Source organism: Ictidomys tridecemlineatus, chromosome 4 (genome assembly GCF_052094955.1).
Source record: "Ictidomys tridecemlineatus isolate mIctTri1 chromosome 4, mIctTri1.hap1, whole genome shotgun sequence".
NCBI lineage: Eukaryota > Metazoa > Chordata > Mammalia > Rodentia > Sciuridae > Ictidomys > Ictidomys tridecemlineatus.
The window spans coordinates 93832354-93855174 of record NC_135480.1 but is presented as its reverse complement, the minus strand read 5'-3'; the positions used below and the strand labels follow the sequence as shown (position 1 = coordinate 93855174).

At 36.7% G+C, this 22821-nt stretch overlaps 1 protein-coding gene across 7 annotated transcripts in view; it reads right to left on the bottom strand.

Moving 5' to 3' along the window:
* Positions 1 to 18602, bottom strand: part of Zc3h12c (zinc finger CCCH-type containing 12C) — a 70969-nt gene extending 52367 nt beyond the window's left edge. The window contains exon 1 of one of the 7 annotated variants that reach the window (XM_078046963.1): positions 18581 to 18602. Coding sequence is in view for 3 of the 7 variants with exons in the window: in XM_021732411.3 (XP_021588086.1) it covers positions 13784 to 13864 (81 nt within the window). In the remaining 4 variants the exon portion in view is untranslated. The other 6 variants (XM_078046962.1, XM_078046961.1, XM_078046964.1 and 3 more) reach the window with 6 other exon arrangements.
* Between the last annotated feature and the right edge of the window lie 4219 nt (positions 18603 to 22821).

Below are 22821 nucleotides of genomic sequence, written 5' to 3'. Positions count from 1 at the left end.
TTGTTGACCATAGTGATTTAGAAAAAAATATAGTAATTTAATGGTGGGCAGGAGTGAAGGGAAGAGACAAAAATGTAAGAGAATATAATAAATACCTGAAAGAAAATAAAGAGCTTCTTCTGTAGAAAAAATATTAAAACTTTGATTTTAGTTTAACAATACTGACGTGTGTATTATTTTAAAATACATGGCTGTAGACAGAGCAGCCATCTTTCTCTACCTCTCCTATAATATAATTTCATTAATCTTTTAATTTCTAGTCACAGAATTTTCCTAAATAAAACTCTTAATTTATATACTTTTCAAAGTTAGCTTCCTCCAAAGATCTATACATTAACAATTAAAAAGTTAAAGCTACTCTGATATAAAGGGGGAGACTCAAAGTGGGATAGGGAGGGAGAGCATGGGAGGATGATTATTTCTTGATAAGGAAGAGGGGTGGGAGGAAAAGGGAGGGGGAAGGGGAATAGCAAGGATAGGGGAGTGTGATGGTCATCATTATACAAAATATATGTAAGAAGATTTGAAGTTGGTATCAACATACCTTATATACAAACAGAGATATGAAAAATTGTGGTATATATGTGTATTAACAATTGTAATGATAAAAGGAACTAGTTTTATAAGCAAAAACTTGAATAAACATTTAAAAAATTATACTGAATAAAAAAAGTTAAAGCTATAACAATTTTCCCCTAAAATAATTGTCACTTGACAAAATTACTTGTGTTAAAAAATGATTCCTATATTGAGTTTATTTTATTGATGGTAATATAACTTGAATACAGAGCATTTTATAGATATTAGCTAGTTGATCAGATTTTATTTCAAAATTCTATGCATTTTAAATGTAATACTTGGAAGAAAGGCAGGAAAATGGCAGTTATAGAATGATCATGTGGTCAAACCAAGTGAGAGGTTAAATGAAAACTAATTCATTTATTCACTCAAGAAACATTTATTTGAATGGTTTCCATGAGAAAGGATTACTGCTAAGTGAAGGAGAGAGATTACAAATATGAATACAGTTGCCATGCTTAAGGAGCACATAATTTATTAGGAAAACCAGATAAATGAACATCTGCATAATACAGGGCATGCCAAAATTAATATTCTTTATAGAGATATGTCATAGAGTACAAGAGACAAAGACATAGCCTCAGATGTAGTAAGGTTCTGCAAGGTGACATATGTGCAAATGACAGTGATGACACATTCCTATATGCACTATATGGTGTATGTCTTTTGAAGGGGAAGAGTAGGGAAAGGCAATGATAAAAGAATTGTTGCCTACAGAGGAGCACTGACCAAAGATCCAGAGGTCTTGGAGATGATAAAACATAAAACACTGATTAATATAGCTAGAGAAGTGGCTAGAAAGTCAGGATGTGGCTGGTTCATAGTAAGTCTTGAATACCATACTGAGGAATTTCAACTTTGGTAATGGGAACTACTAACAGTTTTTTTAAAAGGCAATGGTATATTGCTAACCTTCAGAAAGGTAATGGGAACTACTATAGGTTTCTGACATGTGCTTTTTAAAATGTTTTAGGATAATAACTCCAAATGCATTACTTTTTTATTAGTTTTGGGGTGGCAAAAGGTGACCAATAGCTAAATTTATGCAGAGAAAAAATGAGATTCTTTCTAAGATAGTCAGTGAGTCTAGTTAGGATTTGATACCAAAGAAAAAGGGGAGTAATAAAAAAAAAAAACCTGATGGCATCAAATGAGACAAACATTACAAATATATTACAGAATGACAGGGAAGAGGGCTTGAGTAAAGGCTATAATGGACACTGAGGGAGTTATTTCTTTTTTTTTAATTTGTTTTAATTAGTTACACATGACAGTACAATGATCTTGACATATTGAGGGAGTTATTTCTATGAAGTAAAAAGAGGTGGAATGAATGGGAAATTATTCTTTACCATGTTTATATGCTACGGACACCTTTCTCAGTTGATACACTCTTTTCAAAGTAATGCTTTTAAATATGTAAAACAAAAACATAGGGTTGCATTTCAAAGGAAGCCAATTATACTGAAGTATAGTCATTAAAATATTAAAAACTGCAACAGTGAAATATATGTCTTTTTATTAACACATTAAAATAAAAAGATGAAGCAGAAGATCTAAAAAATGATCACGATTTAGAAATAGTTAAAAATGCAAATGAGGGGCCAGGGTTGTGGCTCAGCCCTAGAGCACTTGCCTAGCATACATGAGACACTGGGTTGGATCGCTGGCACCATATAAAAATAAACAAATAAAATAAGGGTATTGTGTCCATCTACAACTAAATTTTTTTTAAAAAAGTGCAAATGATACTTCAGAGTATTTACTTCAACTGGAATATGATTTCTGCTATTAATAATGAGCTTGTTGCTTACATTCATAATTGAGAGAAATGCTAAATATCAATTAGAGGATATGAAAATAAAGATGTAAATTTTTCCCATCAGGCATCACAGAACCAATGGAACACAGGTTGAAAATGCCTGGTAAAGATATAAGATTTTGCTGAAAAAGAGATGATGGCATATGTTAGGCAAGAAAAGATTAAGATACAGAAAGATATTTTGGGTGGTGGTGGAAAGCAATAGAAGAGTTTCAAAAGAAGTCTTTTCTCCCCTTTTTTGGGTATAAAAACTTTAAAATAATAGTTTCAGTGCAGCAGGAGATGAAAGATATGTGCGTGCACATATGTGTATAAAAAAGAATAATAGACTGTAACTTTAAAAAGAAAGGAAAACAGTAAAGTAGGGAAAACAACAGACTTGGTTCTATCAGGAAACCAATGACTTTCTTTTATCCTATAATTCTCTGGTAACCAGCCTTCAACCCTCAACTCTGTACTATTCCCCAGTCTCCATAAGATTCAGTGGGCCAAGATGGAATGGGAGTAAAGAGAGACAAGGAAAAAGGCCTCTGGCAGGGAACTACCAGTCAAGGGAGCAGAAAGTTAATTTTTGCTGCTGTTCCACCTCCTTTTCTAAGACTGTTTACTCTTTCCCAGCACTGCAGATTCCTAGTGGCTTTACATTGCCATTTGGCAGTCTACTTCCATTCTTGTTACTCCTTCCAACATCTTTCCCACCAAAAATCCAAACTCCAAAAGAAAGATCAGTGAGAGTGTTAAGACACTTAAATGGTTAAAATAATTAAACATTTAAATGTGAAGAATTCTTGAGATAAGGAATATTCTGTGGATATTATAAGGATACTTAGATAAAATGATTGAGGAAATTGTTAAATATAAAATTTTAGTATCTACTATTCTCAACCTCCTTCCTTATACTTGCACCTTACTTCCTGTGTGTGTGTATATATGTATGAGTGTATGCACACACATGTGTGCAGGAGTTAAGAGGCTGGGAGTTAGAACCAATTTACCCCACTTCTCATTCTTGGAAGAAAATTTTAAATCTTTGGATTTGGTAAACAAAAAACTAACAGGGAAGTAAACATTTGGCAATTAAATGTATCAGTGTTCAAAACAAGAATTTCTAAAAATAAGTGACCATTTTATTTGACCTTCTAATTCTGAATGTCTTTCTAAGAGGTAACACAAAAAGTTGAATAAGAGACTATTGCACATTGAGAAGTATGAGAATTCTATATACTATAGGTTTACAAATGAAAATCATTTCAAGATTATGACATATGTATATCTATGTTGAACTATCTTGCTTACACTAGGTACATACTATCAAGTAAGTCTCAATCTATTAAAATGCACATAAAAGTTAAGCACTCATTTGCTATCAAAGTAGGAAATAAACATTTATGATCTACCTGTTATATTGAAGACTGTGTAGGCCCAAGACTCAGCACCCAGTAGCACACTTGCCAAATTAACATTCTGGTTTCTGGCTGTCACTCAGGAGTTCCAAAGTGCTTTCTCCACCTGCCACATCTTCATTCAGGTGCTTTCACAGCATGGGTGGGTCTAGAAGCTAAGTTGCAGCTGCCAACCTGGTACATGCTTCATAGCCAGCCAGGCCAGCAGAAAAATATCCTACCTCAACCAAATTCACAAAATCAATTTTCTAAAGTTTTTTTTTTCCCTTATAAGGTAATTCCTTATTGTTTTTTAAAAAATCACACTTGAAAAAATATACCATCTATTCTCTGGGGCTAGTCTCAGCATAGAAAATCTTTCTGATTTCTGTGATCAGGATTTAACTTCAAACATTAGCTGCCGCTTGCTCCTTGCTGATGTTCTTATTCAAAACGGAGGTTTTAAAGACCCTAGGACCAGTCTGAGGCTCTCTCATTAATATATCAGAAGATCTCCAAGAATACTGAAAAGTACGTAACTTAATGGGGAAATAAAAGGGCAGTGTGTGATGCATTAGGAGTTTGTTATTTGTGTTACTTATAGGAGTCACCAGAATCACTACCAATTTCCATTCTCAAGATGTTCTAAATGTTCTAAATGCTGAATTCTATGATTCTTTTGGTCAGTTTATTTTTCCCATCCATAAACAGGACAGGAAAGAGACATTAATTTGTACTTCCAAAGCTAACCATCTTGGAGTAAGGGTGGGAGTTTTCAAAAAATACTCCCTGATACACTGTTAAACTAATAAAGAGAGCATAGTTGTCATCATGGAAAAGTCACAGGTACCTTCTCAACTTCTAATGCCCAGAAAACCTCTAGAAGGGAGTGCAACAGGGCCAGAAGTGTGCAGATTAGTAGGGAAACTACATTTAAGGACTCAAATGCTTTAAATACAAGCTAGGAAATCAGATAATTTTGAAAGTTACACCATTCTGTCCTTACACAAAGAGGACAAAAGCCCTGACAATCCAAAGCATAAGATTTATTTTTCTTATTCACAGGCCTTCAGTGATGATGATGGTTTTAAACTCTAAGGTACATAAATATTTAAACAACAGTAACAAAAAATATGACTCTTACTCAAGTACTGATTTAATAATTTACCATGAGATACTTGATTTCAAAGCTGACATACAGATATTTGCACTAGACCAACTTTTTCAAAGCCTTGAGAAAAATTCAAATTGAGAGTAGGGCATGATACATAAAAAATAAGTTACAAGCAGACAGATAACTCACATAAAATTCCAATTAACTCTATTGTTATAAAAAATAAAATTTTAGACTATTTAGAAATGGATCATAATAAAATGTTCACCTATGAGATGTGGCCAAACTGATAATCCATGATGTAAATTTTTTAATAGATATAAAAAGGAATTAAACGTTTAAATCAGAAAGGTTAATATGAGCAAACAATTCAAAATAAAGCTGAACAAAAGAATAAAATTAAAGGCAGAAATAAATAAATTAGGAAGCAAAAATAAGTAAAACTGGTTAATAAGGATTAGAGGTACAGCTCAGTGGCAGAATGCATTCTTAGTATGCAAAGGCCCTGGGTTCAACACTCAGAATCAAAAACAAGTGATTTGGTGAATAAAATGAAAAGCTGGTTCTAAATGCTGAATGAATGAACAAATGAATGAGTGAATAACTTCAGAAAAGTATAACCAAGAGGTCAGAGAACACTACAACTATATAATATAAATTTAATATTCAATGAAATGGGTTAAATGTCAACATTTCTGAATAAAACATTATGTCAATAAATTAAGAATCCATAATCAAAGTTGACTTAAGCAGTTGCAAGTATGAATAACCATGTAAGAATAAAAACTTTTTTTAAGATTTCTATATGACATTCCATTCCTGCCAAAGTATGTTATATCAATAGGTTCTATGAATGTGTTCTAGCAAAACCTCAAAGCATCAAGTCTCTCTTCTGTTTCTTAGATTATTCTAAGGCACCAAAGATGGAAGGCATCCCAACTAGTTTGTGAGGCTAGCATAACTCTGTTGATAAAAACCCACAGGTACCACCCAAACTTATCAAATATACATAGACTCTTACTTATATAAAAAGTCCTAAATTTAACAAAAGTAAATTATATGGTATATTGAAAGTTTTAAAATATACATTAAGAGATTTTTCTAACATTAAACAACTTTGTTAACCAACTCATTACATGTATTGGTTAAATGCTTTTATTGGATTGATGTGAAAGATGTTATATCAAGAGTGTCTAGATTTTTGGTTTACGCAGCTGAGAAGGAGACAGTATTTACTAAGAAAGGAACAGATTTGGGATAAAAGTTTTGTTGATAGTTTTAGTTTCAGATACCAATAGAGCTCTCTACAAAGCAGCAGTGTACAAGACAGAAGTCAAGACTGAAGACATAATGTGGTAATTATCAGTTCACAGATGGTATTTTAAAATATAATATTGGATAGACTTGTTTTCGAAGAGCACAGAAAAAAGTATAGAAGCACACTTTTAATAATCTAAGGACAGGAAGGCACCATCTAGATTAGTGGCTACCATATTTTACTGTAGTTTATATTTGCTATATCTAATCATTTTTTGGCAAGCTAAATTAGGATTTCAGCACAAAAAAATTTAATAAAAATCTCATGGTATCACAATGTGATTTGACAGTTTCTTAAAATTTTTGTTTCAGTTTCACTGCACTTTGGAGGCTTGTAAATTATTAGAAGCTTTTTTTTGAGAGAAGGGCAGTAGTTTTCAAACAGTTTTCTGCAAAGATGCATAAGGAAATTGGTAAGGGGAGGCACAGGGACTCTCACTTTAAGACTTTAGTTGAATGAAGAGTTTTTTTCCCAGAGGATATAAACTGTTGTCACTGACTTTTAACCAAATTTTTTAGATATGACATAACAAGTGGACAACTGTGAAAAGAATAGGTCTCAAATTTTAAAATAGCGAGACAAGGATAGAATAATTAAATGGAATGAAAATAGTAAATTTTCAGCCTTACTAGAGTTACAATAGTTGACTATTTGCTCAATTAAAAATGAAGAGATGATATCTAAATATTAGAAATGTATAGTTGCAGACATTTCTTAAAAGATCCTTTAGGAGCTAGGGTATAGGTCAGTGGTTGAATGCTTATCTACCTATGTGAAGCCCTGGTTCAATCTCAAGAATCACCACCACCACCAAAATAAAAACAAAAAGACCTTAAGGCTTTAATAATTTAAGGTAATCCCCATTACATGCAAAGCTATTTTTAAGTTTCTTACATTTAACTATTACAGATATTGTTGGAACATGTTTATATAAGCAAAAGACACCTGTACTAGAAAATAGCCACAAGCATTTTGAAAAGTAGAAGTCCCATTAAAGTCAGAAGTAAGTCCTAAATGCTTCTAATTAATCAGTACTAGTCTCTGATTTAAGCCAATGAAGTAAGACAAGAAAAAAGGATAAAATAAAAATATTGAAAAAAACCACATACTAATGGGTCATTAAGTATCCTGAAAATAAAGAGACACAATTGAAACAGAGTTGGAACTACATCTTAATAATTTATCTAATAGTATATTAAAAAGAATTCTGTAAGGTAGCCAAATGGTTATATAAAATAAATAACTTTTAAAAAATCAACTACTAGCAGGTATAAAATATAGATGAATATCCCTTATCCAAAATGCTTGGGACCAGTAATGTTTCAGATTTTGAATGTTGTTGAATTTTGGAACATTTGTATACACATAATGAGATAACTTGAGGATGGGACCCAAGATTAAACATAAAATGAATTTATGTTTCATATTTAGTTTACATACATAATAAGTGAAAATCACAATAAGATGGCTAAGGACTTAGAGACTTCAATATACATTATTAATCAATACCCACAATCATTATAGTATCATGATGATAAGTATTACTATAACCATTTTATAGGCAAAGAAACTGAGGCTTAGGGAAATTAATGAGAATTTGCACAAGATCACATACATAACCAGTAAGTGTCCTAACAAGCATCAAATTCAGTTTCTCTGACTCCACAAAATGAGCTTCTTAGCACTATACTCATGATGGTATACCAAATGAACAAAGAAGACTGTGGAGAAATAGTGATGAGAACTAAGAAGTGAACGCTCATGTATTACTGATAGATTACTAATTACTAATTGCCCCTAGAGGGTAATTTTCATGATCACATCTTGGAATGTGTTAAAAATATACTTAGGTAGACATTGATTTCTATACACAGACATTTATCACACTGTTTATTACAACTAAAAAAAACTGGTTATGATCAATGATTTCTTATATTGTTAGTGCATAGTTGTTCATAGTAGGCCTTAATAATTTTATTTCTGTGATACAGTTGCAACATATCTCTTTTTTCATCTCTAATTTTATTTGGGTCTTCTTTCTCTTTTTTTTCTTGGTTTGCTCACAATCTAAATATAAAACAATATAAACCTGATCAAATTATAATACTTAAGATATGCTGAATGTCATTCAGCCAGTAAAAACAATTTCTTAAAAGAATACTGAGTGACATAGGAAAACTCGTATGAAAAGCAAGTAATAAAACTATAATGCATACACTTTTGGGGAGTTGGGGGGATACCTGGAATTAAACTCAAGGGGTTGAGGGGGATACCCGGGATTAAACACCTGACCACTGAACCACATCCCCAGCCCTCTTTTGTATTTTATTTAGAGACTAGGTCTCACTGAGTTGCTTAGCACTTCAAGTTTGCTGAGGTTTGGCTTTGACCTCACAATCCTCCTGTCTTAGCCTCCCTAGTCACTGGGATTACAGGCATGCACCAATCCGCCAGCAATGCATACACTTTCACAAGGATTTTTTTACAATGAAATTTTAAAAAATGAAAACAAGAACACCAATATTTTAAGTTACATATAAGCAAGAAATATAGATTATTTCACTATCATTTTGTACTTTTCCTGTATTTTATAAATGTGATAAAATGTGCCAAAATATTAAATTCTAAATCTAATTTAAAAGGATAAAATGAAGTAGTCAAAATAGTAAAAATGGATTTTAGAAAACACCTCCTCATTAAAACTATTTTTCCTATGCATGATAGTGCTAATTTAACACAATTATGCCCATGATTTTTATTACTTAAGCCACTTTTCTATCTTAGCAAAAATAGAAATAATGTATTTTATCTAAAATAGATCATTTATTGCACATAGATCTGCACTAGTCATTTTAAATTAAAGCAAAATTTCAGAAGTATTTAATTCACTAACTCAATGGGGCCAAAGAACAAGAACACAAACATTAAAAAAGGATAAGTCAACAATGAGGAGACAGCCTCAATTATATGGGAAAACTTCCCTGTAGATGTACAAAATAATAAAAATAAATTATAAAGTAAAAGCCTAGATTTCAAACAGACTAAATCTCAGAATAAGGATAAAATAAGCCCACCAATTTTGAATGGGAAATGAGTACAGATGACTAAGAACAAAGAACAAAAACTAATTTTAGCTTTATCTTAAAAGTAATAGATTTAAAAGCCCTCTGAAAAATCTAAAATATAAGCTGACATTTTAGTAACAATAAAAGTAAACTTGATTTTATAGAAGTTTCATTATTGGCATTTCCAAGCACTTGGAACATAACTGAGAGCCAGAGAAAAAGTAGAAAAACAAAACAAATAAATAAAATCTCTGTCCAATGAAATGAATGGATACTGCTAATTCATTTCATAATATTGAATTGTTCTTTGTGCTAAGTATTTTTACTTTCATTATCTTGAATTATGAGAAAACAACTCTGCAAAGTTAATGTGTTTCATAGGTGAGTAATCAAAGAGATATTAAGAGACTTTCCTAGAGTCACAGGTAGAATATGGCAGGGCCAGAATTCAACTGTGTATCTACCTTAGGTCACAGCCTTAACCTGCTCTCTTCATACAGTGTGAACATTCACTTCTCAATCTAGACTATTTGAACATCCTATAATCACTGCCTAGAAGTTTTATTTCAGATATATTATTAGCTTCTTGTCATCCAGTTTCACAATCCACAGCAGATATCATCTGCAAATTAGAGGAAGGGAATGACAATGTCAGCAAGGAACAGCTAATATCAAGGAGAGAACAAAAATCATTGCTATGAATCAATATCAATAATTGGTTCCTGCTACCTCATCACCTAAAATAAACAGCATAGAAGTATTGTTATTTAATTTAGGGTAAATTAGAAATCTAAATAATTCAGGTCAAGTTATTTAGATCTCTAGTTCCATCACCTGCAAGGCAGGAAAAAAAAAAGTGCAGCATACACTTTATATAGTTGTTATCAAACTACATTACGTAATGTAAGTTCTAAATTGTGCCTACCATAGAGTTAAGGAACAATAAATATTAGCTATTGTTACCTCTCAAAATAATTTATACCACAGGATATATATTATTTGAAAACAGGAAAATACAATGTGAACTAATTATTCTTCCTTTTAAAACAGAGAAAAATGTTTTGCTCTTAAAAACTGGTATTTTAGAAAATTCATGTTTATAATATTCTTACCTTGCTAAAGGAGGTAATCGAAGTTAATTATATTCTTAAAAGGCAAATGTATATTCCTCCTCAAGCAATCACATAATATATTCTAAGTTAATTTTTAAATGCCTGACTATCAGTTGTGTATTTGCTCTCTAACGATCATCATAATCAACATAACCATCTCTTATCCATCTATTATTGTTGTTGTTGTTCGTCATAACCATCACTAACAGATCATTGGTTAATCGTCAGGACAAGTCTATACACTGGGTAATTTTTTTTTAATAGATGAAGAGCAGAGACAGAAAAAAGCAGAAATGAGGAAGAAACAGCTCTTATCTAATCTGCAAGTATTATGAAGAAATATATAGTATTTCGAAAATGGGGAATTAAGCAATTACTTATGAATTGCTTAATTTGAAAAACAAATGCTTGTCATTTGTTTTTATTTTAAAGTTCATGTACAAATTCTGCAAACTACATAAATATGAATGCAAATAATTGGAACAATCTTGACTAAAATATTTACATAACTTATTTCTGGGTGAGATTTCACATGAACTTAAGTTTCCTCCATACTTTACTTTCCTTAATCAACACATCAGTACTTTAAAATATAGTACCACATGCCAGTACTTTACAATATAAGTATAAAAGTAAGCATTAAAATTAGAGATTAATGCCCACCTAACACATTGTCAAAGATTTTAAAAGTCAGTACTTAATGAGTGTAAACATAGGATGAAATCAACACTCTGACTCTTTGCTAATGGGTATATACACATCAATACAACTTTTGGTTAAAAAAACCATCAAAAACTTTAAGGCTTATTCTCTTTGATCATTATTTCTTGGAATCCATCCGAAAAACATACTAAAGAAAAAAATTTTTACTGAGATGTTCATATCATTATACTATTAAAATATTGGGGGAAAAGTACACATGTCTAACTGCAATAGAATGATTAGATAAAAATAATCCATTGTTAGGGAGGAAATGTTTGAAATATTTTGAATGTCATAAGAAAATCCTTAGTTTGTTATATAGGAATGGGAAGGTGGAATTCAAAATGCTATCAACAATGAAATTCCAAGTATATAGGAAAATATTATGTCTTTTTAGAAACAAACTCCCACGTAAGATCATTCTATTCTATTATTTAAACTTTAAAATAAAAGATTAATCTATTAACATTTATTATTATAGAGACCTTAATTTTTGTTTTAAGGAGAACTAAGTTGGACTCTCTGCTAGTAATAACTGTGGACAAATGCTGCAGGCCCATAAGGTATATTAACATTTAAAGTTTTTTTTTTTTTTAAGAACATTTGGTAGATTTAAGATCAAATGTAGAAACCAGAATCTCAATATTTTAGGTGTAAATGTGGAATAGTGATTTAATACATTTATATTATTTGCTGACCATCTTACAAACTATATCCCAAGATTTGCCTTCTTAATCACCCACTACTCCAGTGTGCCACAAGCTTCAGATGCAGGTCCATCCACTATCTGCTTTCCTGCTACAGCTCCTTGACTCATTTACTTACTTGGAAATGGCTCCCACCCAGGTATATGCACATGAATCCTACCTTGTAATTTATCCCTTTAGAGGTCAGGGGTCTTACTCAGCACCTATACTGATATTAAATTATTTGCCAAGGGAACAAGATGAGCAGTAACTGGCAGATTCGTTTACAATAATATATTCCAAGGCTAAAAAGACAAAACTTTTCTTACTTGTTTTTTAAAAAACTGCTATGTAATCAGAATCAAAGAATTCTTCTAGTTTATATAAGAAAACAATGAAAACCACTAAGCAGATATAAAATGATAATACCTTATACATATATTATATTAATTAAAAAATAAATGTAGAAATCACTGTGGGCTGCTAGAATCAGGGCAAAGTAAAAAATGAGAAAAAAATGTTTTAAAGATACAATTTCTATTAATCACTTGGGGTCCAATTTGGCAGATGCAACCCATCAAAACATAGCTCCAGAGAAGCCTGAAATATAGAATATTTTATTATTCTGGTAATTAAAACAAAAACTTGGTAAAAGGAAGTGATAAATAAAACTGCCATCAGCATACAAGCATTCCAAGTGTCTGTTTTCTATCCATTAATATTTTCCATTATACTACTTTCCATCAGACTTTGATTATTAAATGGGGTGCGTGTGTGTAAAATAATTATCTCTTTCTTGTTGTTTTAAGTTTACTTTGGGCTATGGGAGTAGAGCAGTGGTAGAGTGTCTAGAATGTGGGAGGTCCTGGGTTCAATACCCAGAAAAAAAAATTTCACTTTATTTTGCTTATAATGTTTAAGTACATTTACAATGCTAGAAGAACTGCAACTTACTTTGAAAGTAAAACCATTCTTTAAATAAAGATATTCAAACATTTTGAATTATGGATTCATTAATCAACTATGATATTTTTATGGTACCTTCAAGGAGACTAAGTTAGGTAACTTAATATAAGCAGGCCACATTAGAAAAAAGGTGTATAGAGGGGCATCTAAAGTAGTCATCTTCCTGAGCTTGTCACAGTAAAATTTATTTTACAAATATTTAGTCAGCTATCTATATATTCAAACATCAGAGAATACAAAAAAATTCAAGAATACGGTACTAAAACTAAATGAATTTTGGCCTATGTCAGAGAGGAAATAAATGGAACTCAAACCCTCTGTACTCCTGACTTTCTATGATTTTTGGAAAGTCCAAAAAATGTACTTGGGGCGTATTTTCTGTTTTTTCTATTTTCGTATTTTCTGTTTACATTAACATTAGAAAATGAAAAACTCAGTGAGGAAATAAGAACTGAACAACCTTCCCAAATTTCTGAATATACAGTACTCAGGCCCAAGGATATCTGCATCTATTCTAAGGTGGTTAAAAAAACAAAACAAAACAAAAAAACACTGAATCAATAAGCGCCTGATGGGCCTGGAGATAGTCCAACAGTCTTGCAACCAATGGGAAAACTTTCCCTAAATCGAGATTAGTGTTTCATCTCTTTACCACAAAACACAATGCAGGATTGTTAACGGGTACCCAAAAGGCAAGAGGCGCAGTTAAGAGAACTCAGTACTTGGAAGCTACCTCTGTTTTTCAGGACTTTAAGCGGTAAAGGATGAAACAGTTTAAGGAAGAAAAGCGGGATTCATTTCTCCAAGTTATATCTATAGCACCTCTTTGTAAGGAGTTAAACATGTGAAGTAGCCGAGCTAAAAGGAACGCCTGGTGTGAAAGGGAACTGGGCTGGAGCCTGAGCAGAGAGGGAGAAGGAGGGACGCGGGGGTGAGGGGTCTTCATCAGGACCGGGCGAGTGGGGTGGTAGGATGGAGCGATGGATAATAAAAGCGAACGGCTGGGGCCGGATCCGAGATGTCGGCTGATGCCTCACCCCATGAGCGCGCGAAGGTCCGAGCCGCAGCGGCACAGCTTTGGGTCCGTTTCCACCGCGGACGCCAGAGCCCGCCTCCATGTTCGGCCGCCGTGCCCCCGGCCGGGAGGGAGCCGACCAGTGCCCTAGGCCGCGGGGCCGGACACCGGCCTCACCTCGTCCGAAATCCTGGCGGGACCGGAGCCGCCCGCAGAGGATGCGCTGGGCTTTCCGCTCCGTGCCACCTGAGTGGCGGGAGCTCGGCGACTCGACCTCGGGCAGTGCGACCCGCCTGGGCCTGGAGATCACCCGGCTCGGCCGCTCCGGTCCCAGCCCGGCGTCCAGACGCGGCCTCCCGGCCCCCTGGCCTCCCCACGTCCGTTCCTTCAGCGTCCCTCTCGCCGCCGTCGGCACCCCAACCCCCTTCCCGAGGACAAACCTGGGGGCCGCTACCCGGCATGGCCAATCCCGCGAGGAAGCGGCGAGCGGGCGGCGGGGCCCGCGGCCACAGCGGCCAGCTCAGCCCTCCCCGCGCCGAGCCGCGCCCGTCCGCTCGCCCTCTCAGCGGGCCGCGGCCCCGGAGCCCCCCTCTCCCGGCTGGCACAGCTCACACCCCACAGTCGCGCGCGCCGGGATCTGTTGCTCAACCTACTTGCAGTCTCTTCTCAGCAGCCATCACATGCTCTGGGAGCCGGGGCAGCCCCAGGGCCCTGCGGCAGGCGGCCGCCTTTCGCCTCAGCCCTGGGCCGCCGCGGCAGCCGCTAGGGCGCAGGGCAAGCGGGAGGCTTCCCCATGCCGCCCGCCCGCCCGGCCAGCCGGCCGCAAGCCGGGGCCCCGGCTCGGGCGCGCCCCCGGCCCTCGGCTCGGCCCGCCGCCCGCGCCGCTGCTCCGCCGACGAGAGCGAACTCGCCTCGGCCGCCTGCCTCCTCGCTCTTGCCCGCCCGCCGGCAGCCGCCGCCGCGCGCCGCTTCCTCCTCCCCTTCTCTCTTTTCCTTCTCCTTCGCCGCCTCTGGAGCCGAGGTTGGCAAACCAGCACCTGCTGCTGGAGATCGCCGAGAACTGAAACAGGAAACCCTGAGCCAGGGGGAAAACCCGGGAGGCGTGGAGAAGGGTGAGGGGAGTTGCTGGGACCTGTCGGGCTCTACCCGGCTGCTGGGGCTGCCCGAGGTTCCCGCGCCTCCTCCCCTCTCACCCATTCCCTTTCCCGGCCCAACCCAGGGGTCCCGACCTCCCCTCGCCGCTCGCGCAGAGCTGTCCCGAGGGTGCGCCTGGGCTGGTCAACACCTTCTCCGCCCAGCAACACGGATCATGCTCTGGGCATCAAGGGAATCAACGGGCTCCCTTCTTAGGGCATGTTTCCCGTGGTTGATTATTTATTTTCTATATTCTGCACGGAGAGGGAAAAAACCACACCCTGCATAAACAAGACCATTAAGGAAATTTAAGCAAATGAGGCTATTGGGATTTCAACCTGGGGAAGGACTTCTTTCAACAAGGAAATTGGCCTTGTTGGAAATGGCAATCATGTCAAAATCAAGGTTAAACCCAGAATAAATTCAGATCTCTTTCAGGAGATGGAGAAGAAACAGCCTACTGAGGTGGGCACCTAAGTTGCAAGTGTGAACAACTCTGAGAGCCGAGAGCCTTCCTATTCTATGAACCCAACAATCTAGGTCAACATTTCAGGAATGTTCAAATAATCTTATTCACCTGCCTGTGGAATAGTTACCAAGATCATCATTCCTAGCTCTGGGCAGGATGCTTCTCCCTCTGGAGAGAAGGGAGGATCCTAGTGGACTGTGTGGCTACCATGTGCCACTTGGTCCTTAGTTTGCTTTAAGTGCCTTATCTCATTTAATTGTCACCACAGCCAGGTGAGCTGGATATTATAATCCAGTTTATTGTAATAAAATAAAAAATCGATGCTGGAGTGTTTATCTGAGATTACACCACTTTTGATCACATTTTTCATCTTTAGAATCATTTGTTGCCTCTGCATTGTTTTCAACAGGGCTTAGTAGATGGCTTAAGCCTAATTTTGGGTACTTAATGGTAGTGGAATCCATGATATTTATGGGGACCCAAACTTTATAGTTTCCTGTTTAATATTATTTACAGAAAAAAATGACTTTATATGGCTCAGTTGAACAGCATGAATGCCTCCATCTCTTTGATTAGCATCTATTGCTCTTTTGTTATTGATGAGAGCCCAGGTAGAGCATCCTTCTGACTGATGCCCATGAGCATACTGGTTCTACCTGTACGATGAAAGGAAAGTGTCAAATGGAGCCCACTTTCCACTTTAGTAGGCCAATCTTGAGGCTTATTTAATAAAATTGTAGACAGGAGGCTGACTTTTGTGGTTTACATTTTTTTGTAGCACCTTGAGGACCCTGGGAAAACTAGCAACCTGCTCTCTGCTGCAGGGTTAGATTTTATTGCCAGAAAGGGTAGGATGTTCTAGGAAAACAGCCTCTGTTCACTGGGCCAAACTCTCAGAAGTTTCTGGAGCAGGATTAGAGAGTAGCAGGGATTTAGGCTGGATTTGACAGTAAGTGACAACCTATGACATGATTTTAGTGATGGCAGATAGTTTCCCCATTCCACAAAATACCACCCACACAGTGCCTTCTATCCTACAATTCAGTCCAACTGAGTTCCATTCAATATTGATTAAGCATGGTTAAAGATCAGGGCACTCTGCTTAGGGCCTTTGGAGGTAAGATAGATGAATAATAGTAGTCAATAACTAACATTTAACAAATGCTTACCAAGTTTTAGATATTCTAAGTACTTTGCATGTGTGTGATCTTATTTCAAAACTCCTAGAGGGGAAAACTCATTCTTATTTCCATTTTTCAGATGAGAAAACTGAGAGCATGATTGCACTCAATAAATGATCAATAGCATAAGAACTAAAATTCAGGCATTCTGACTCCAGAATCAAGACCCATTATGTGAATAAGATACTGTAACTTTCCTTAGTTACCTTGTTATTTAGTTGGGAATATAGAAAGCACATGGAAGTGAAAAGAAAACTAAGAAAATATAATAATTTATAAAAGTCTCAAATATGTGTCATGCTTAATAAATCTGTAAGGTAACAGAAAACAGAGGAATCACATCAGGTTGGTATAGGTAAAAAGACAAAGAAGATGAATCTGGGCTTTGAAAATGAGGATTTGGTCTGGATTGTGATATATGAATAGGATTTTGATAAGTGGGAGGATAAAGAAGGTCAGATCTGTGGAACTGACAGCATAAACAAGGGATGCCAGGGAAATATGGGGGACAGGAATAAGAAAAAGGTAGAGAGGAAAAGTAGGACAAAATTACAGAGATTTGCAAAATGAGAGAGGGAAACACATACACACGAAGAAAGAGATTATGTATCCTATATACCCTTGGGAATCTGTGAAGGGTTTTGTCAAGAGATGATGTGGAGACTATCCTATTCTAGGAAGACCAACACTTTAATGGTTGTTGGTTATTGGATGGTTTGGAAAGGGGTGGGAAACAAATTTGAAAGCTCATATGGCAGAACTGACCTAAAATTATGGTATAGATAGTGAGAGAGGAAAGGAAGATACAGGTAAGTGATCCACTGTGATTTAACAACCACAGAGGCTTTGTGAATGATTGAATGCCCTTAGGAAAAGGGAGAAGTCCAAAATGACTTAATGGTTGTGAATGTGAAACTTGAAGTATTACTGACAGGGAAAAAAGGTGGGAGGGCAAGATAGAGAAACTACTCTTTTTGTATTTAGATCACTTGGCCTAAGACAGAAACTTGAGATAATATTGAGATATGCACATGAAAATGTTACAGTATTATGTAGGAAAAGCAGATAGTTTGGTAAATGATGCCCTTATCTGCTATTGAGAAAGTAAGTATAAAACTTTTAAATGGTCTCTTTTATAACAAAACCCAGGTATGACTGTTCATCTTTGTAAACCAGAGTTGAAAAAAATTCTGATACAAATAAAATGTTTCTATGACTCTTGAGTTAAATGAACATTAGGGAATTCCTCTTATATTATCTTTTTCTTTTTTTGCCAGTTAATATTTTTCTACAAGGAAAAGGGAATATATAGAGAAGAATTTTCATGAGCTCTGAGAATATTAAGATAATGGAAGGAAAGTTAGAAATTATTTCATGTGATCCCACTTTTCATTTTGCAAAAGGCAAAATTGAGAATAAAATGATAGTAAAGCTTCACAATAGGCATTGGACAAATATGGCACTTTTGCTATTATCAATTCTGGATAAAAAATTGTATTTTAGTTTTATAATCAAGTAGGAATCTTAAGTTGCAACTTGGAATTGCACATGATTAAAGGAGTCAAGTAGCCAAGAAGCATAGAAGGCAAAATCTTGGGACAGCCTCACTAGTTAAAAGCACATACATTGGAAAGAACAGATATGGAGGAGAATGGTTGCAATAAAACACTTCTGCTTTTTAAAATGTAGCTCCCCAGTAGACTACCATACATCTGGTTTCACATTTGAGCCATAAAAGACAAGAGTTCTAGATGATTGTCCCATCCCATTGTGGCTGCTTTAGTCTGGGGCTTCCAGTTTCCCAGCCACCCTATCTAAGACCTCTAGTTGCTTCAAATGGCTCATATCTCAGGTTCAAAACTGTTATACAGCCCAGGAAAATGCTTCTAGTTCAATTCAGAGTTTTCCAGGTTCTGTCCTTGGGAATTTTCTCATTAGAAATGTGCCAATGTAGTATAGCTACAATTGGGGCGGCAGAAGAGTTATTTCTCCTACTCTCAAGCCTCATGCTTTTACCATTTCTACCAAAACTTACCTTAGTTGAAACAATACCAGCAGTCCTCTCGATGTACCATCTCCAGCTCTTCAGTCAGCAACTGATTTCCTCTAGTCAAAGAAGTGCTTCACACACATAGCCAGGTGAATATTGTGATGTTCCATGCAGTGTCTTCTATGTCTTCTAGAGAAGTTCTGGTTAATTTCCACAATCAGTAACATGTCTAGCTTCTTTTGTCATCATTATTCAACAAAAGCCTTAGCACATGCTGTGTAGAGGAAAGACACAAAGAGGTGAAATGCATACTTTACCCATGAACTTCAATGACTGGCTAGAGCTGCTGAGTTCTAAGGGAAAGGAAACTAGAGGACATGAGATATGTTCTGTTGACCAGTCTCAGGGCTTCTTTCTTTTCATGGTTAACCACAAGATTCCATACTAGCAGCATGACTCTTTTTTTTCCCCCAGAAATTGTGGGAGGACACCAGATAAGGTCACCAGAGAGCCAGAATAGCAAGGTTACTGTCATACAGTCATGTGCTGGATTTTCTACCTAAGCCTGATAGGATAGCTGCCCAACTTCACCACATGTGGTAAACAGACGAATTTTGAGAACAATGAACTCCTAATAATAGAAGAAAAAATGCATATAAGATAGCACTTTGCTACTGAGGACCAGTATTGATACTGTGCTGCTATTTGTGTTAAAGAAAATCTCTGCTTACATAATCATATAATTTTCTAATGAACACTTAAAAAACTGGTAACACTGGTTGTCCATGGGCAGGAGAACTGGTAATTGGAAAGAAAGATTATATGAGAGATTCACATTTTACTCTATACTCTCTCCTAGTTTTTGAATTTAAAATTCGATGCTTTGGCTTCATTAGTCAAAAACACTTTTAAAAGACCATGTTTATTGATGACATGTGTTTTGTCCATGCCTTTCTGATAGCTTCTATAAATAACCAGCTGTTACTTTTTTTGGTGACTGGAAGAGGAAGTTAAGGGAATCCTGTGAGTTGTACTGTAGAGTCCGGGGCTTCCCAAGCAAGGGAAAGATTCCCATGACCATGTAGAAGGGGAGATCCCATAATTGCTCAAGGATTCCCAGCCAGCATTATAAAATTAGTCACTGTCTTTACAACTTAGTTGTCAAAAGCTCTAAACTCAGATTCTATGAAGAGTTTTGATGAAAAACTGCTTTAGCCAAGGGGAACGTTCAGGGATGTTCTCATGGACAGATTCAGGAAGGAAATTCACATGAGCTGGAGGTTCTGCATGGGTAAGCTGTAAGAATTGGGCAGATGGAGCTTGCATGATTTCTCATAATACTCATCCCCTAATATTGTGTGCATGTATGAATATGTAACAACAAATCCCACCATTATGTAAAACTGTAATACACCAGTAAAAAGTATGGAAAAATACTCATCACCTAGACTTATATTTGCTTATGTGTTTGTTTTCCCACAATTTAATATCTATGAATGCAAGATCTGTCTTGCTCCCTGTGCTGTCCTCAGGTCTTCTGTGCCTGGTGGGTAGAAGGAACTCAGGTTGCCTTTGGACAAAGGGAGCACCTGATGACTCTCCAGTCTCTTATTGTTTGTTTAGGCATAATTCTGTTAAAAAGTAGTAAAGATAGGGCCAGGATTCAGGACTCCAGTCTCTGAAAAAGTGAGCAAGGTAAACTTTAAATCTCAAAGGAACTGGGAATTTAGAAAAGTACTCAAGAGCTGGGGATGTAGCTCAGTGGTAGAGCACTTGCCTAGCACTTGCAAGGCCCTGGGTTCTAGCCCTAGCACACCAAAAGAAAAAGAAAAATACTCCAGAATGGGGGAACAAGTCAAGGAGTCAAGTATTAAACTAGTAGAAAATGGAATGGGCTTGGTTTTAAAAAGAAAGAAAAGGGAGCTGGGGTTGTGGCTCAGTGGTAGAGTGCTTGCCTAGCATGGGTAGGGCTCTGGGTTTAATTCTCAGCACCACATATAGATAAAAATAAAAGTTCATTGACAACTAATATATATATATATGAAAGAAAAAAGGAAAAACAAGGGTTCATGGAGGAGGATTTCACCAACTTTAAATGAAAAAAGAAAACAACCTTATGAACAAAGAAACAACAATTGGTGCAACAATAAAAGAGCAAAGTGAGTCCTATAAGAAGAAAAGCTTCAACTTACAGGAAGAGCAGGATTATCAGCAAAGCAGGCTTGCTGCTGAGTCACTGCAATGCCAGAGACTTGGGTAGTTGGGATGGACTCAGACACCTTGATGTAGGGTCAAGATGGGCTTCAGAGTCTAGGAGGGGGGAAGACAAATAAATTTTGTGACTGAGGTCAAATGGCTATAGGGCAAACAACCAATCTAGATAGTTTCAAGTACTGACTTTCAACCATAGAGTGGAAGTCAATGGAAAATTTATACTATCAGCTGTTTTTGTTTGAACATTGAATATTTGGAAGATATTCAAAGACTATCCAGAAGATAGAAATGAGAAATCCAGCCAGGGAGGAGATGTTAAGAATATTTTCATGAATCCCTAAGCAAGTGCCAAAGGCCTAGATGGGATGTGAATTTTCTGTGCACCTTGGAGATTCAAATATCAATGATGTTCATTGAGCACTACTAAGTGCCAGGCACTGTTTGGATGTACCACTCCTTCCTTAGGCAGACTTGGAGAATACCTAAGCTGAAGGCAGTTGCTGCTTTCTTCTATTCTGCCAACTCTCCATCTTCTACTAATCTATTCTCTTCTCATCCCTCAGCCACACACATCTTCTTGATCTTGCTGTTCCTCTCTCAGAGCATTCTTTCCACACTATCTACAAGGCTCTCTCCCTAATGTCCTTCATATTTCTGCTCAAATGTTACTTTATTGGGGAAGCTAACAACCCATCTAGATTATTAGTCATATCCTCTCTGGATAAACATTTTGGTCACTATCCATTTCCCTTAACCCTGTTTTTCTTTTCATTTTTTTAAGCATTTTTATTACATATATACTTATATATATATATGCTCCTAGAAATATATATATACCTATATATATAGAAATATGTATGTGTGTGCTTAATGATGTGTGTATGTATTTACAAGGAGGCCAGGAGGATGCTTTTGGCTTTAATGTTCACTCAACACAGAATAAAAACTATAGGCTTATAATATTACCATGATTTTGAGGGCTGGGGAATGGGATCAGGATCAGAATATAAAAACAGTAGATTATGTCCTATTAATAAAGAAATGGCTTTATAGAGGTAGCAATATGTGAATGAAAATTTGTTTACTTGAAGGTGAAAATGAAATAAAATTTATTTGAACAAGGTAAAAAGAAAACACACATGTCATCACTATTGGGATACAGCACAGGAAACAGACAAGTGTAGATACGAAGATGAAGCTTTCTTCAGAGGTTCCCAGTGAGCACAACAAGGAGACAAAGGAATGTGAGAAGTATGTAGTTCCCCAGGTGTCTGCTGCCCATCATAACCAGCCAGATGTGGATTTTCTAGTCAAGTCTTAACTTACACCAGGGACCTTGGTTTCCTTTGGCTTGTGTGATGCCACTTCTTTCCTGGTCCCCTCCTTACTTCTCCTGACCAGTCTCTTTGGGGTTTTTCTTCTGTTCACTTGTACAAATAATTTCCCTTAGGCTCATTGTCTTTTGGCTCTACACAGATGCTTGAGGTTTCTCCTTTGGCATTAACTACTACCTATATTCTGGTTGATAATTGCCAAATCTGTCTCTGCAGTCCATAGTGCCTGACACTAAATGGGCACACAATAAAAACATCATTCATCTGTTCAAAATGAATAAACTGATTTTATTAGGTACCTACTCTGTGTCAGCTACTGTTGTACGTACTGAAAATTTTCCCTCTCTGATAGAGCTTATGTGGCATACTTAAAATAAAGGAATTAAGTGGAGCACAAACTGGCTGAAGGCTGGTTTGTGGATGGTGATGAGAGAAGACCTCTTTTAAATCTTATTTGAGCTGAAATGATGTTAAGGAGCCATGCAAAGCACATTGCAGGTAGAGTCAGTGGCATAAGAGGAGCTTCTAGATTAGTAAAAATTGGTGGCTCAAAGAAGAGAATAGAAGTCTGTGCACTAGAGCATGGTGAGGGAGGGAAGGCACTGGACCCAGGTAGGCTTGCACCTTGGGGCTGGTCCTGTGCTCTCCTATTTGCTCTGGACCTCACTTCTTCCCATTTTCTTACCCCTGGCCATCCTCCCTTTTTACCTGTCCTGCCTGGCCCTTGTAGGCATGTGC